The sequence below is a fragment of the Esox lucius genome, chromosome 24 (genome assembly GCF_011004845.1).
Source record: "Esox lucius isolate fEsoLuc1 chromosome 24, fEsoLuc1.pri, whole genome shotgun sequence".
Lineage (NCBI taxonomy): Eukaryota > Metazoa > Chordata > Actinopteri > Esociformes > Esocidae > Esox > Esox lucius.
Genome location: NC_047592.1, coordinates 24,109,760 through 24,126,203, shown reverse-complemented (window position 1 = coordinate 24,126,203; position 16,444 = coordinate 24,109,760). Strand labels below are relative to the sequence as shown.

The 16,444-nt window shown below is 40.3% G+C and overlaps 1 protein-coding gene across 1 annotated transcript; it reads left to right on the top strand.

Moving 5' to 3' along the window:
- The first annotated feature begins 8,561 nt into the window (after positions 1–8,561).
- Positions 8,562–14,496, top strand: hmgb3a (high mobility group box 3a). The gene is made up of 5 exons (XM_010899834.3): positions 8,562–8,662; positions 11,408–11,638; positions 12,336–12,475; positions 12,559–12,733; positions 13,065–14,496. The coding sequence occupies exons 2-5, from the start codon at positions 11,489–11,491 to the stop codon at positions 13,218–13,220; spliced, it is 621 nt and encodes a 206-aa protein (XP_010898136.1). The 5' UTR covers positions 8,562–8,662; positions 11,408–11,488; the 3' UTR covers positions 13,221–14,496.
- Positions 14,497–16,444: the final 1,948 nt, after the last annotated feature.

Here is a 16,444-nt window from a genome sequence, read left to right as displayed (position 1 = left end):
ATTCCAATGCATAAAAAGGCCTATGTTTTTGCTTTATTCTGAAACGGAATAGGTTTGTAGGCATTTAGATAATACTTGATGATGAAATGTAGTTAGCCTACAGCTATTAGCAAGACAGACATTTCCTATTCCATTTAGCCTATATGAAATTGTGTACCATAAACCTACCATAAACAGACCTTAAGGTACACACTCTAGACTTTTATTTCGTTTGAGTTTACAGGCACCTAAGCCACCAACAATTGTCGCTTGAGCAAGATGGTACAAGGCAACCCGATTAAATTAACCTCTAACCTTGGACAGTGCTGGCTAATTGAACCACCCTCTGAGGGACCACTGGGCTGTGTAATTTGAACTGTGTAATGTGGATTTCATGTTCATACCATACCATACCATCTTCTTCCGCTTATCCGGGGCCGGGTCGCGGGGGCAGCAGTCTAAACAGAGATGCCCAGACTTCCCTCTCCCCAGACACTTCCTCCAGCTCTTCCGGGGGGACACCGAGGCGTTCCCAGGCCAGCCGGGAGACATAGTCCCTCCAGCGTGTCCTAGGTCTTTCCCGGGGTCTCCTCCTGGTGGGACGGGACCGGAACACCTTCCCAGGAAGGCGTTCCGGAGGCATCCGAAACAGATGCCCAAGCCACCTCAGCTGACCCCTCTCGATGTGGAGGAGCAGCGGCTCTACTCTGAGCTCCTCCCGGGTGACCGAGCTTCTCACCCTATCTCTAAGGGATCGCCCTGCCACCCTGCGGTGAAAGCTCATTTCGGCCGCCTGTATCCGGGATCTTGTCCTTTCGGTCATGACCCAAAGCTCATGACCATAGGTGAGAGTAGGAACGTAGATTGACCGGTAAATCGAGAGCTTCGCCTTGCGGCTCAGCTCTTTCTTCACCACGACAGACCGATACATCAACCGCATTACTGCAGAAGCTGCACCGATCCGTCTGTCAATCTCCCGTTCCTTCCTTCCCTCACTCGTGAACAGGACCCCTAGATACTTAAACTCCTCCACTTGAGGCAGGCACTCTCCACCAACCTGAAGTGGGCAAGCCACCCTTTTCCGACTAAGGACCATGGCCTCGGATTTGGAGGTACTGATTTTCATCCCCACCGCTTCACACTCGGCTGCAAACCGTCCAAGTGCATCTTGAAGGTCCTGGCTTGAAGGGGCCAACACGACAACATCATCCGCAAAGAGCAGAGACAAAATCGTGTGGTCCCCAAACCTGACACCCTCCGGCCCCTGGCTGCGCCTAGAAATTCTGTCCATAAAAATTACGAACAGAACCGGTGACAAAGAGCAGCCCTGCCGGAGTCCAACATGCACAGGGAACAAGTCTGACTTACTGCCGGCAATGCGGACCAAGCTCCTGCTTCGGTCGTACAGGGACCTGACAGCCCTTAGCAAGGGACCCAGGACCCCATATTCCCGAAGCACCCTCCACAGGATTTCATGTTCATTTTATGTTTAACTTATTTACAGTAACCGGCAACATTGATTAAGGGCTAATACCCAATCATATCTTGACAATGATGTGCTCCCAATAGTTTTTAATCTTAGTTTTTTATGTGGTGAATCTAAATACACATTTCCACATTGTGCAAACATAATTATTTTCTAATTGTATTCTTCTTAAACTGATTCTACGTGGAAAAAAGTGTCAAGTTGTAAGAAAAGCTGCATAAGAAGTTCTGACTTCTGTGTTTGGTTGCATTTCCTCAATTTCCTGGAATGGCCTACTAATAGATTATTTCTTACAGACCTTTTTTGAGACCCTTTCTGACAGACCAATTACATAATGCAGCTTAATCCCTTCCACTGATTTAAATGATTGACCTGCTCAATATCTTATTTCAGCTTATCAGGTATTATTGTCTAACAGAAATGTTCCAGTTTTGGTTTCATCAGACCAGAGAACATTTTTCTTCCGTTCTTCAGGTCACATGTCATATGTGTTTTACTCATTAGAGGCTTCCATCTAGACCCTTTACCATGAAGGCCTGATTGAGGAAGTGCGGCAGACATGGTTGTCCTTCTGGCAGGTTCTACACATCTCTGCAGAGAAATGTTGAAGCTCTCTTAGAGTGGCCATTGTGTTCTTGGTCACCTCCCTGACCAAGGCCCTTCTTTACCAGTTACTTAGTTTGTCCAGATGCTCATCTCTAGGAAGAGTTTTGGTGATCTTCTTTCATTTCCTCTGAACTTGCGTTAGCATTTCTCACAGAAGCCCAGATCATGCCTCAACACCATTTCATCTTGGTATGTCAACAGATAGTTCCTTGGATATCATGGCTTGATTTTTGCTTTGACATAAATTTTAATGCGTGGGACCATATATAGAGACATGGGACTTTTTAAATCATGTCCAATCAATTGAATTTGCCAAAGGTGGACTCCAATCAATATTTTGGTTTTAGTTTTTAATTTTCAATAAGTTAGCACTCATTTCTTTGCTTTAACATTATGTGGTATTGTATGCAGACTGATATGGACTGCACAAGTCCATAAAACCAAAATATCTGGAGAAAGTGAAGGGGTCTAAATACTTTTCGAAGGAACTGCTTATATCAGTTTACACATCGTCCCCTTACTCACCTGAAGATAAGAGCTGTCTCGTAACATCTAACAAAATCTCCTCCGACTTCTCTTCTGTTAGTATATACAGAGCGTCTCCATTAGCACTGTGGCATTAGCAAGTATGCTATCTTTTTTTCTCCCTTACAAACCTCTTGCAATCCCTCTGGTACATGTTAATCTTTGTCCCCTCTAATCTGTCCACAGTACCTTATCCCAAATTTCACAGACTCCTCAAAGTACTGTAACCTGTGTGATGTCACGAGAGGCTGTGTCCTGGAAGGGTGCTACATCCCCCTGAGATGGCTACAACCATGAGCAGCGATGGCTCTATCTGCTGGTGGAGTCGGGAACTCCACCCGTCAAAACATGGCATTCCCGCACACCTGAGACTGATCAGGGTTTGATGATCTGAAGGGTTTTAAGGACTAGAGACACTGTTAGTGGGAGAGGGGTTTTGTTGGGAGACAAGCTGCGGGTTGTGCGTTCTGGGAAGGACCAGACCGCTCCAGTATCGTATCCAGTGAGGAAAACGGAAGGCTGGAAACACCACCAGACATTAGAAGGACTTACAACTGGAATAGCCTCGGGCTAGGACACCCAGTAAAGTAAGATTGAAAAGACTGTTTACTTACCTGAGGAAATCAGGATTACCGCCAAGAAGAGGCGTCATTTAAGTTTTCTGTTGAAGGTAGACCTGACCCTGAGTTACCTTTTTTAATTTGACACGCTGTTTCTGTTAATCCCTTAGAACTATAATAAAATCCTTGTTCATACTTGAGCTTTGTGTCCTCGCACTAATTCAACAGTCCCGCTAAGAGCTGTGTAGCCTCTCATGACGTCACACCTGGTATTCCTATTTTTTAAGGTACTTAGTCATTTGCACCTTGCAGTGTGGGCTCTGTACGTCTGCTGGTGATGTTTTACTGAGTTGGCACTGGTGGTGTCTAACATCCCCACCTACCTGCTGAAGAACGTTCCTGATCGGTGTGTTTACTTTTTTTAATGATGTTCCAAACTGTTGGAGCCAGTTTGTGCTGTTCTGGGAAGGCAGTATGTGACCATGTGGCTGTGCACCACATTCGCCCTATGTCCACACATACGCTACACCAATACATGGATATCATGCTTGGTCATATTAACATTGAGACTAGTTGCATTGTCTTGTTCTTGTTTCTGTCCTTTTCAACACCTACCATGTGTAGGGGGAAGTGTTTGGGTATGTGCTTTGTTTGACTTACCTGATTAAGGTGAGGGAGGAAAACACCCCTGTGAATATGGGACTTTGTGAGTCCAACGGAAGGGGATTTGTTTATGCCCCGTTTCCACAGGTGCCAAACACTGGTGTTTTACCCCAAAGTCCAGACTATTGCTGCATTTCTACTGGTGCTTTACCCCGGTACCAGGGCTACCCCAGTGATTTACAGTGGATATAAAAAGTCTACACACCCTTGTTAAAATGCCAGGTTCTTGTGATGTAAAAGAATGAGACAGAGAAATCATGTCAGAACTTTTTCCACCTTTAATGTGACCTATAATGTGAACAATTCTATTGAAAAACTGAAATCTTCGAGGGGGAAAAAATAAACAAAAAAACTCACAATAACCTGCTTGTATAAGTGTGCACACCCTTAAACCAATACTTTGTTGAAGCACCTTTTGATTTTATTAAAGCACAGTCTTTTTGGGTAAGAGTCTTAGCATGGCGCATTTTGACTTGGCAATATTTGCCCACTCTTCTTTGCAAAATCTCCTGTGCACAGCCCTCTTCAGGTCACACCACAGATGATCAATTGGGTTCAGGTCTAGGCTCCGGCTGGGCAATTTGAAAACGTTAATCTTCTTCGGGTGAAGCCATGCTTTTGTGGATTTGGATGTGTGCTTTGGGTCATTGTCGTGCTGAAAGATGAACTTCATCTTCAGCTTTCTAATGAAGATTATGTGCCAAAATTGCCTTGTATTTGGAACTGTTCATAATTCCCTCCAACCTGACTAAGGACTTGGTTCCAGCTGAAGGAAAACAGCCTCAAAGCATGATGCTGCCATCACCATGCTTCACTGTGGGTATGGTGTTCTTTGGGTGATGTGCAGTGTTGTTTTTGCGCCAAACATACCTTTTGGAATTATGGCCATAACACATTTTCCCACGTGCTTTTGGGAGACTTGATGTTTGTTTTTGCAAACTTCAGCTGGGCTTGGATGTTTTTCTTTGTAAGAAAAGGCTTCCGTCTTGCCACCCTACCCCATAGCCCATTCATATGAAAAATACGGGAGATTGTTGTCACATGTAGCACACAGCCAGTACTTGCCAGAAATTCCTGCAGTTCCTTTAATGTTGCTGTAGGCTTCTTGGAAGCCTCCATAACCAGTTTTCTTCTTGTCTTTTCTTAAATTTTGGAGGGACATCCAGTTCTTGGTAATGTCTCTGTTGTGCCATATTTTCTCCACATGATGATGACTGTCTTCACTGTGGTATATCTAATGCTTTGGAAATTATTTTGTTCCCTTCTCCTGACTGATAACTTTCAACAATGAGATCCCTCTGATGCTTTGGAAGCTCTCTGCAGACTATAGCTTTTGCTCTGAGATGCAACTAAGACAATGTCAGGAAAATCCTACTAGAATAGCTGAACTTAATCTGAGTCACTTTACATGATGGCAGGTGTGTAATGACTTCTATTTAACATGAGTTTGAATGTGATTGGTTAATTTTGAACGTAGCCACATCCCTAGTTATAAGAGGGTGTGGACACTTATGCAACCAGGTTATTGTAAGGTTTTATTTTTCATTTTTCCCCTTGAAGAATTCAGTTTTTCAATTGAATTGTTCACATTATACATTGGGGCAAAAAAGTATTTAGTCAGCCACCAATTGTGCAAGTTCTCCCACTTACAAAGATGAGAGAGGCCTGTAATTTTCATCATAGGTACACTTCAACTATGAGAGACAAAATGAGAAAGAATATCCTGAAAATCACATTGTAAAATAAGTATTTGGTCACCTACCAACAAGCAAGATTTCTGGCTCTCACAGACCTGTAACTTCCTCTTTAAGAGGCTCCTCTGTCCTCCACTAGTTACATGTATTATTGGCACCTGTTTGAACTTGTTATCAGTATAAAAGACACCTGCCCACAACCTCAAATAGTCACACTCCAAACTCCACTATGGCCAAGACCAAAGAGCTGTCAAAGGACACCAGAAACAAAATTGTAGAACTGCACCAGGCTGGGAAGACTGAATCTGCAATAGGTAAGCAGCTTGGTGTGAAGAAATCAACTGTGGGAGCAATTACAAGAAAACGGAAGACATACAAGACCACTGATAATCTCCCTCGATCTGGGGCTCCACGCAAGATCTCACCCCTTGGGGTCAAAATGATCACAAGAATGGTGAGCAAAAATCGCAGAACCACACGGTAGGACCTAGTGAATGACCTGCAGAGAGCTGGGACCAAAGTAAAAAAGGCTTCCATCAGTGACACACTACGCCGCCAGGGACTCAAATCCTGCAGTGCCAGACGTGTCCCCCTGCTTAAGCCAGTACATGTCCAGGCCCGTCTGAGGTTTGCTAGAGAGCATTTGGATGGTCCAGAAGAGGATTGGGAGAATGTCATATGGTCAAATAAAACCAAAATAGAACTTTTTGGTAAAAACTCAACTCGTAGTGTTTGGAGGAGAAAGAATGCTGAGTTGCATCCAAAGAACACCATACCTACTGTGAAACATGGGGGTGGAAAAATCATGTTTTGGGGCTGTTTTTCTGCAAAGGGACCAGGACGACTGATCCGTGTAAAGGAAAGAATGAATGGGGCCATGTATCGTGAGATTTTGAGTGAAAACCTCCTTCCATCAGCAAGGGGATTGAAGATGAAACGTGGCTGGGTCTTTCAGCATGACAATGATCCCAAACACCGGGCAACGAAGGAGTGGCTTCGTAAGAAGCATTTCAAGGTCCTGGAGTGGCCTAGCCAGTCACCAGATCTCAACCCCATAGAAAATCTTTGGAGGGAGTTGAAAGTCTGTGTTGCCCAGCGACAGCCCCAAAACATCACTGCTCTAGAGGAGATCTGCATGGAGGAATGGGCCAAAATACCAGCAACAATGTGTGAAAACCTTGTGAAGACTTACAGAAAACTTTGACCTCTGTCATTGCCAACAAAGTTATATAAAGTATTGAGATGAACTTTTGTTATTGACCAAATACTTATTTTCCACCATAATTTACCAATAAATTCATTAAAAATCCTACAATGTGATTTTCAGGATTTTTTTTTCTAATTTTGTCTCTCATAGTTGAAGTGTACCTATGATGAAATTTACAGGCCTCTCATCTTTTTAAGTGGGAGAACTTGGTGGCTGACTAAATACTTTTTTGCCCCACTGTAGGTCACATTAAAAGTTGAAAAAGTTCTGACATGATTTATCTTTGTCTCATTCTTTTATATCACAGAAACCTGGCATATTAACAGGGGTGTAAAGACGTTTTATATCCACTGTATGCTAATGTTGGCTCTAGACTTTTCTGTTTCCACTACACATTTTGTACCAAGGACTTAAGGAGGGGCTCAGGTGGGGAGGAGTAAACTATCAACGTGATTTGCTGGTCATTGCCTGCCATCTCCCTTGCCTTTCGGCATCCCCGCATCCCCACATTAGTAGTAAACAGCGTTGTAAGAGATCTAGAGGTTATTGTCTATTTCCCATATGAAATAAACTTCATTTCTCACAACAAGAATAGACTGACAAGTTTCAAAAGAAAGTTCTTTGTTTATGGCCATTTTCAGCCTGTAATCGAACCCACAATTGCTGATGCTCCAAATACTCAATTAGTGTAAAGAAGCCTTCTTCAATCAGCACAACAGTTTTCAGTTGTGCTAACATAACTGCAGAAAGGTTATCTAATGATCAATTAGCCATTTAAAATGATAATCTTGGATTAGCAAACACAATGTGCCACTGGAACACGGTTGCTGATAATGGGCCTCTGTCCAGCAGTACAATAGTCATTTGCAACATTATCGATATCTACACTGTATTTATGATCAATTTGATGTTATTTTAATGGACAGAAAATTTGCTTTTCTTTCGAAAACAAAGACATTTCTAAGTGACCCCAAACATTTGAACTGTAGTGTAGTTGATCCATTAATGTTTGAGATTGCGAAACACAACATGTAGCTATAATATTAATATTTTATATAATAAGTTGATTAAAATGAATCAGCACTGTTACTATACATAGGATGGTGCAGAGCACAGGACTGGGCATTAAGGTAGGCTGTTTCTATTTTTACTGTTTTAAAAGTAAAAACATTCAGTCAAAACTGTCCACATCCAGCTGATTTTAAGGAAAGTTACTCATTTCCTCCCAGAATGTCTCAGGCCAAGCATTACGTTCAATCTGCTGGTCCTGTTCTTAAATTAATGAGAACAAGTTAGGCATCTAACTCTTTAGTGATTTAAGAATTATTAAAACATTATGATATGTTAATTATCCTGGTAACATGAATAATCTACAGGCCTACAATTTCTATTGAATTATAATTGTTTCTTTAGAGTTGGAATATTAAACAGTTGTTAATTAAATTAGAGTATACCCTTTCTTTCCCTTGTCAATGCAATTAATTGACAGATGTTTACAGATTAGATAATGTCCTATTTCAAGGTCTCATCTGAGAAAGAAAGCTGTCTCTTAAAATCTTACAACATGTTCTTTGAACTTCTCTTATGTCAGTAATTAAAGATCGCCCCCATAGCCCTGCTACAGACACCTCCTACCGTAGCACCCTGAACTTCACTCCTCCATACTACTCAAAAACTTTTCTCAGCGGCTCTTTTTGAAAGGGGTGGGTATGACCATGCCTCCTTTTTTACCAATCCGGAACAAGAAATCTGGAGCGTGTGTAAAGTCACGTCCAATCAGCAGTTTGCGAGGCTGTTTTGAACCGACCCGGCTGCTAGCCAATCAGGCCGTTCTCGTATTGAGCTAGCGCGAGGCTGTGTAGTCTACATGGATAGAGAAGACACGGGAAAGGCGAGACTGTAGGATTCCAGGATCCAGACTGACTGATCGTTAACAATACAGGTACGTTCTACTGTTATGTTAGGCCATTTATAATGCAATAATAACATTATATTAACAAAATATGACTTTCATTGTAATAACTTAGAATATTTAGTTGTGTTAAATTGTGTATTTTTGTAATAATTGTTAAGTGACATTATGTTGTTTTTTAGCGTGTGTATGCTGTTTTAGTGCAATTACAGTTTAAATGTGTTTAGATGTTATTAATCTTGCAGTCAAATAGTGTTTGATAATTGTTATCCTAATAATGTGTTATTAGTTGTGTTATTGATAGAAATCTGCCGAAAATGGACTTGATCTATTTTATTATTCTTTGCACGGTCATTTACCATAAAGCAATTGGACATGTCACAGATGTTTCTTGGACTATGTGTTTTTCCCGATTTTTAAAGTAACCAAAAGTTATTAAACTGTAATTTTCAGAGGCTTGTATTCCTCACACGCATCGCTGCTGTGTGTAACATTGTGAATATGGCTGGCTATTGCCTGTCTACGAATAACACTGTCCTTCTATTGCGAAGCAATTTCGATGTCATCTACACACATTCTTGTAAATTCTTAGAGTAAATGTTCGTTTTCTGCTCATCTTTATTATCTCCATTCATCCATATAAAGAAAATATTAATACCGTCGACGGAAATGTGTTTTTGATATTTGTATCCCCCTTAGTCAAATGATCGCTCTCACCATGTAGTAAAATGGCTGGCATTTAAACCATTGAGGAGAGGCAGTTCTAACACGGAGAACGGACGGGGAATATTTTGAGAAAAAACTAAATCTCTACGGACGAAAAATACAACTCCTTTTCGTTTCCCATTTGAAAGGTTTATCTCTAACTTTCTGCATTAAAGATTGTTTATTTTCACCTATTTTATTCATTTTGGCAACTTCTCGCTTGCACCAGGATGACTCGCATTAGAAATGGCTGGCGCACTGTCTTTGTTAACCGAGAGCAATGCACCAAGCGACAGTCAGGGGTATAACTTCAAAAAACAGTGAAATGTCACGAAATACGCAATGACAGTTTAAATGTTTTAACCCACATAAAAAGAGGGGTCTTTGTTTTATCTGACTGCGTTGTTTTGTTTTTAATTAAAGGACTAATTTAATCTTTATAGCCATTGGAACCGGAGGGTGTGTGTATCGCTTTGTTACATAGTCATAAGCCTTCCCCTCGCTAGATCTACAGAAGCCATTTTATTCAATGGGAGCTCCAGTGAAGAACAGCAAGCTCTCCTCGCCTGTATAGCAGCTATGCCCTATACTAGGCGCTATGAACTGGGACTGAAAGCTACCGTACGGAGCGGCGAATTAAAACCAGAAAAAGTCACAACATTTTTGGCAAAGTAAAATCAAAATAGGCAAGAAGGTGTAAAATAAACAGGAGTTTCTCTCATGAGGACGCATTTCACAAAATGGAAGATGAATAATTCGCGTTGATGACCTCTCTGTTTTCTGTCTGTGTAGTCTAGTTGAAGATTCTCATTCTCTCGCAACATTGTAACCGGAGTCGGAGCGCTCACTATACTATAGCTTGTATGAAGAGGCTAAGTTCGCGTTGGGTTGGATACTGTAAAGTAAAGTTTGTGGAGTGGAAAAATATGAAAATAAAAGCCAGAAAAATCGCTAATGACAAGAAGGTGGGCGGTGGCGAGAGAAGAATATGGCGGGGGCTTCTTTATTAGGTTGAGATTTTAATGAGAGGCTATTTTGTAAAAATGGAAACAATACTTTTTACATTAGACTTGAATTATATTCCAACATATCATAGTATAAATTCACATGAATCATTATTACATAATATTTCATGAATACATTTTTATTTGTGTTTTGACAAATGTAATGAAAAACCTTAGACTTTCAATAATGCGTTTTATATTACATTGTAATTAGACATACCAATTTGCCCTACATACAATAATATAATTTAAACTTCTTTATCGCAAGAGCTCAAAATGAGCCCTAAAGTCTCTTTCACATAAGAGCATTGCATAAACAGATGAAAATACATAAACACATAAAATACACCAAAATACTCAATATACACTTACATATCTAAATGCACAATCTACACAATACACAAATTCACAAAAAGCTAATTACAAAACAATCACAAAAAGCTAAACAAACATTTATACAATATAACAGATCTTAAAAGGACATCACAGCAGCACACTCCTAGAAACATCTTTCCATTTAATCCAATTTCTGTAATTACAAATCTTTCTCTAATTCCAAGAACAATTCTACATTGTCTCAAATTGTCACCTAAAGAGAATGTAAGTTAAATTACAAATGCCAATAGCTAATTAGAACACCTTTGGATTCTCACACTGATTCAAATTCTAGAACAATTTATTCATCTAGACCTAGTTCTTATTCTATAATGAATTGTTATTCTAGAATTCAATTCAAGGTTCCCAACATTCTGATTATAACCTAGTCTATCAGGATCCCCTATTGTACATGCTGCACCTACTTATCCTGTGCTCTGTTGTATAAAATGTTTTGTTCTATTCATTTGTAAATGAAAATCACAGTCAGACTCCAAAATGAATTGTCTGTCTTCACAGACTAAACAAGAATGAATCATTTCTATTTCAGAAAGCAATATATACAATAACCAAAGTCATCAATTAACAATATCCAAGCACACAAAGTACAGGGACAAATTCCTAGAAGAAAAATGGACGCACATCATTGATTAAACCCTTTCACATCTTCTCTCCCCTCCTCCCTTTACAGAGCCTATATTGACCAGACAATTAATCAACCGATTAACAAATCAAGTTCCATACCGCCAGTAGGCCCCACACAGTGACTAGGATGGCTAAAGGCACTCCAGGGAAGCCCAAAGGCAAGATGTCTGCCTACGCCTACTTTGTTCAGACCTGTCGGGAAGAGCACAAGAAGAAGAGCCCTGAGATCCCTGTGAACTTCTCAGAGTTCTCAAAGAAATGCTCCGGAAGATGGAAGGTGAGAATAGATAGATTAATATTGATCCAAAGTCATTACTCACCAGATATAATATAGGCAAGACAAGAGATTTACTGACCGACTAATGAGGTACATTCCTTACACTCAGTTATTTTCAATGCTCATAAGTTACAGAGATAGTGATAAGTTAGAGATAGTGGTAGGTTACAGATAGTGATGACGAGATCTGTATTAACACTAGCACACAACCTAGTGTGCCTGGGCAATGCATAACTTCACCCTATGTGTCCCACACCCAATTTGATTGGTACAGAAAGCAATTTAACCCATTAGGTTTTATCCTATTCAGTTTGATTAGAAAATCTAATAATTTAATCAGTTTTTCCAATAAAGTATGAACCTGCATGTTTTCTGAAAGCATAGTCACGACAAGTTAAGCGGCAGCTACTTATTCCTTACTGCAGGTGGCACTATAAATTCTCATATCTACTCGACCATGTAAAAAAAACCTCAAAAACATTTTGAAGGTGGCCTCAAGGATTAAGCATTCAATGTAATTGTCCTAAAAAATATATAATGGAATGTTTACTCTCACAACAAAATCAGACTTGCATAAGACTTCTCTAATTGGGTGTGTTTTTCCTTAGACACCTAATGAACGCATCCCATTTGTTTGTGTGTACCAAATCTATTGGTGGGTATTATTGAAGTGATTTGAATGATTTGATTTTTGCAGACAATGTCTGGTAAGGAGAAGGGGAAGTTCGAGGACATGGCAAAGCAGGATAAAGTGCGCTATGACAATGAGATGATGCACTTTGCCCCTGGTGGCAAGAAGGGAAGGAAGAAGGACCCAAATGCTCCGAAGAGACCTCCGTATGTATCACACCAACATGACAAAAGAACAGAATCAAGCCAATATTGATAATAAAATAATCATCATTATCCTTTCTTCCTAGATCTGGTTTCTTCATCTTCTGTGCAGACCACCGGCCCAAGATCAAGGCCCAGCACCCTAGCCTAGGTATCGGAGATGTGGCCAAGAAACTTGGGGAGCAGTGGAACAACTTAACTGATGCTACCAAACAGCCCTACCTGATCAAGGCCAACAAACTCAAAGACAAATATCAGAAGGTATGAGTTCACCTATGTATTAGTTCATTCGTCAATCATTTATTCATTTGATTCAGATCCTAATCCATTATCGGTTTAGGTATTAGGACTTGCATGGGTTTCATACAAACTATAATAATCTACCAAGCAAATAACCCACTAAAACCAGACCATATGCCTATATGTTTCTTGCGGAAGTTTCCTATATCATGCTCAAAAGGAGATAAGGGGAGGAAGCCACTTAAGAGATGTATATATTTTTTGTCAAATGATTGCTATAATTCTGCATCAAGATAGGGATACAACATGAAACCACTGATAAAACCCAGCCTCCCTCCCTCTCTTCTTCCAGGACGTTGCTGACTATAAATCCGGTAAAGGCAAGGTAGCAGCCCCAAGCATGGCCCCCAAACCAGTGATGAATAATAACATGGACGACGATGATGACGATGAGGAAGAGGAAGATGAGGACGAGGAAGAGGATGACGACGAAGAGGATGACGAGTAGATGAGTTGTTTTGTTAGGATGAAGAAGACAAAAAACGGTGGCGATTAAGCAATGCGTGTTCATTTCCAGTTTGAAATGCGACATAAGAGGGTTTGAGGAAGAAGCACTACCGATATCTTTATGTTGCTTTGTTACATTGCTCTGCCCCTGCCCTCTTTTCCCACTCGTTGTTGTTTTAAAGTTGTCACTATGTTGATTTTGTGTAAACTGCTTACGTAAAGTTCACTATGTACGCTGCATCCAGTTAAGAATTTAAGATAACTGTGATTGAACTCGAAGCGGAATCCTTAACCCCCCCCCAACAGCTGTGATTGCGTGAACATGCTCGTGCGTGCATGTACGCTCGTGGGCGCTTTAGTGACCACATCCCCAGCACTTTCCAGTGTCTTCCTGAAATCCCTCACAGCATTGTCTCTAAACTGGTTACATATACATTCAACGAAGAGCATTTAAAACCAGTGGTAGCATTGCGGTATATATAAATCTTTTTGTTTTTGATGTGCGTCCCAAATGTCACTATCGCTAATTACACTTCTTTTGACCTGGATCAATATCCCAAAAGGCCCTGGTCAAAAGTAGTCCACTATGAAGAGAATGCGGTGGCGTCTTGAGACGCAGACTTTGTTAAAAAAAATGATAATGTGCAAGGTGGTGTGTTACTGTATATGGTTGACTTAGACTTAGTTAAATGTTTTTTCCCGTTTTGTTTTAGGATTACTTGAATTGTTTTGAGGCCTCCAGATGTAATGCGTTATCAGATTGCACGTATCTAGTAGGAGTGGGGTAAACCAACAAGGGTTAGGTCTGGTATGAGCTAGTGTACACTGGTTAACAGACACTTCATTGTAGAAAGCACTTACGTTATTTGGTTAACTCCTAACTTCCATTGATGCACTGATGTCAATGGGAGAGTAAGTGAAATTCGATTTAAGTGCAAGTTAGAGTTCGCTCGTTTGGGGCAGAAGAGGGTGGTGGGGTACCATCCAATCAACCAACGGTAGCCTGTATACTAGAAACGATCATTTCCCTTTCGGCTAAGTGCATTTTTACAATTAACCGTTCGTTGTTACAAGAACTTCGCTGTGTTCCATGCCTGGATAGATATTTTATGTATATCACCAATATCACCGTGGGGAAAAAACTACACACTGAGTGAAGAAGCACGGCTGTTGACTATTATAATAAACTTGTACTTATCTGTATCTAAGATTTTTTCTGTTTTGTATGTTTAGAAAAGCTATGTTTGCAATTATTATTAAAGTATGACATTTTTACAGATGGTTTTATGTAGTACATTTTTTTTAGTTGGCAGCTGAAAAGTCGAATCATAAGTAACTTCTATGTGACTCATCTACAGCGCCCAAATTGTGTTTAAACAACTAGAGTGGAACACAAGTTGAGATTATGCAAATATTCTAAGTCAGAGATGCCCGCATATGTACAGTGCATTTCATCTATACACCTGTATGACAATCTTTCGATTTGGATCTGATGACCTTTGTTTAGATGTATTCAAATGTTTGCTTCCATCGCTCCCTACCATTAGCCTCTATGGCGTTAAAATGAATTCATCCAAAGAGTGTTTGCTAAATTACTCAAATGTAAAATATACAAAGAAAACTTTATTGAAGAACATTCAACACAAATCCTGGAAAAGGGGATATTTGTCATTTTAAACACAAGGTCCAAATGAGATCTGGCTTCTTCATTTGACACAATCCCTTCAAATTGGAGGGGCCGGGAGCTGCCGCAGTGACTGCCAGAGGAGAGTTTGGTAGACAAGTGGAGGTTCAGGAGCCATTTATTGTGTTTACCATGTGAGCCAAGCTTAGGACAGGTAGATGCTCCTTCAGTAGTTGAGTGAGAAAGGGTCCAGTAGACAGCTGGAATGTTTAGAGGACATAACTATTTAATGCATCAAGGGATACAAGAAAAAAACTAAAGTGGCATAGTTGACTTAAAATCAGAGTAAATCTAATTTCAGCTTCTTCTGTGTTCAAAGATGACAGCAAAGCCAAAAGTTTTCTTGCCATACTTTGTTCTTGTATTGGTGTTATTATACAATACAGTTTTAAGATCTCCCACATGTACAAGAATAGTACTGTCCTCTTAATGTTTCATAACAGCAGCTCTGTTTTGTCACTTTCTAACCTTTGTTACACAGCATGACAATATTATGTCCATTTAGTTTATATCGTTTAGTAGAGTGACAGGCAATTCTGAGTGTATACATTTTCATACTTATTCCATTCTGGCCCACTATGGTAATTGAACCCAATGCCCTGGCACTGCAAGCGCTATTATCTACCAGAACCCCATAGCCCCCAGGAGGAGGGCCAAAGTTCTATTCATAAGCAATGTAAACATTGGGATGATGTCCACTGGATCACAAAATGTGGTAACCCAGAGGACAGGGAGATTGCAGATCTAGCAGGTCGACCCCGTCCTGGCCCTCCAGGTTACACAGCTGACCTGGATTCTGACTAAAGACTGTGGACACTGCCTGTAACGGCAATATCCACTTTATCCACTGGTAGTTTCAGATGCCGTTTTGATGAGTAATCACTTGTGTTGTAATACAATTCCATAGCTTTGTTAATCTAGTGCTCTTCAGAAGGCGATCCACGAAACCGAAACCGGAGTTGTGATTGTGATAAATGGGTAACACTTTATTTTAACAGTTTTATCTCCAAATTCAAACATGTATGGTACTCCAACAGCATCAAATAAACTTGTAGAAGGAAACAAAAAATATAGAATTATCCACAGGCTACTACGTTCTCACCAAACAAACGTTTACAGCACTTAGAGAAAAACCACCAACATTGTACAAAAGGCTAAAGATATCCATTCACTTCATTTGGCTTTTACATTCCAGACCCTAATTGTAAGGCAAGATGACAATTACAATTAATAACAAAGAGTGCAAATTAATAATTTACATTGTGTCTGCTATAAGAAGTATGCACAACTTATCTACAGGTCATTCTAAAACATTATTCCTGGTCTTGACCAGCACGCAACAAACCAAACCTTTTCAGTCTTCTGTGGCCTACATGACTCTTCCAAACCCCATGGATTCCTAGGGGCAGAATCATCCACAATTAAAACTATGTCTGCAGGAGCCAAGGTTTGAGTTTCTTGTATCCATTTTTGGCGCTCTTGAAGAAGTGATAAATACTCACAGACCAAACATTTCCAAAACAGGTCTGCAAGGTATTGAG

Bases quoted from the DNA above. Each gene is read 5' to 3' on its own strand.
- hmgb3a (XM_010899834.3), top strand. From the start codon at position 11,489: ATGGCTAAAGGCACTCCAGGGAAGCCCAAAGGCAAGATGTCTGCCTAC. The intron at 11,639-12,335 runs GTGAGAATAGAT...TGATTTTTGCAG, and splicing joins AATGCTCCGGAAGATGGAAG to ACAATGTCTGGTAAGGAGAA. The intron at 12,734-13,064 runs GTATGAGTTCAC...CTCTTCTTCCAG, and splicing joins TCAAAGACAAATATCAGAAG to GACGTTGCTGACTATAAATC.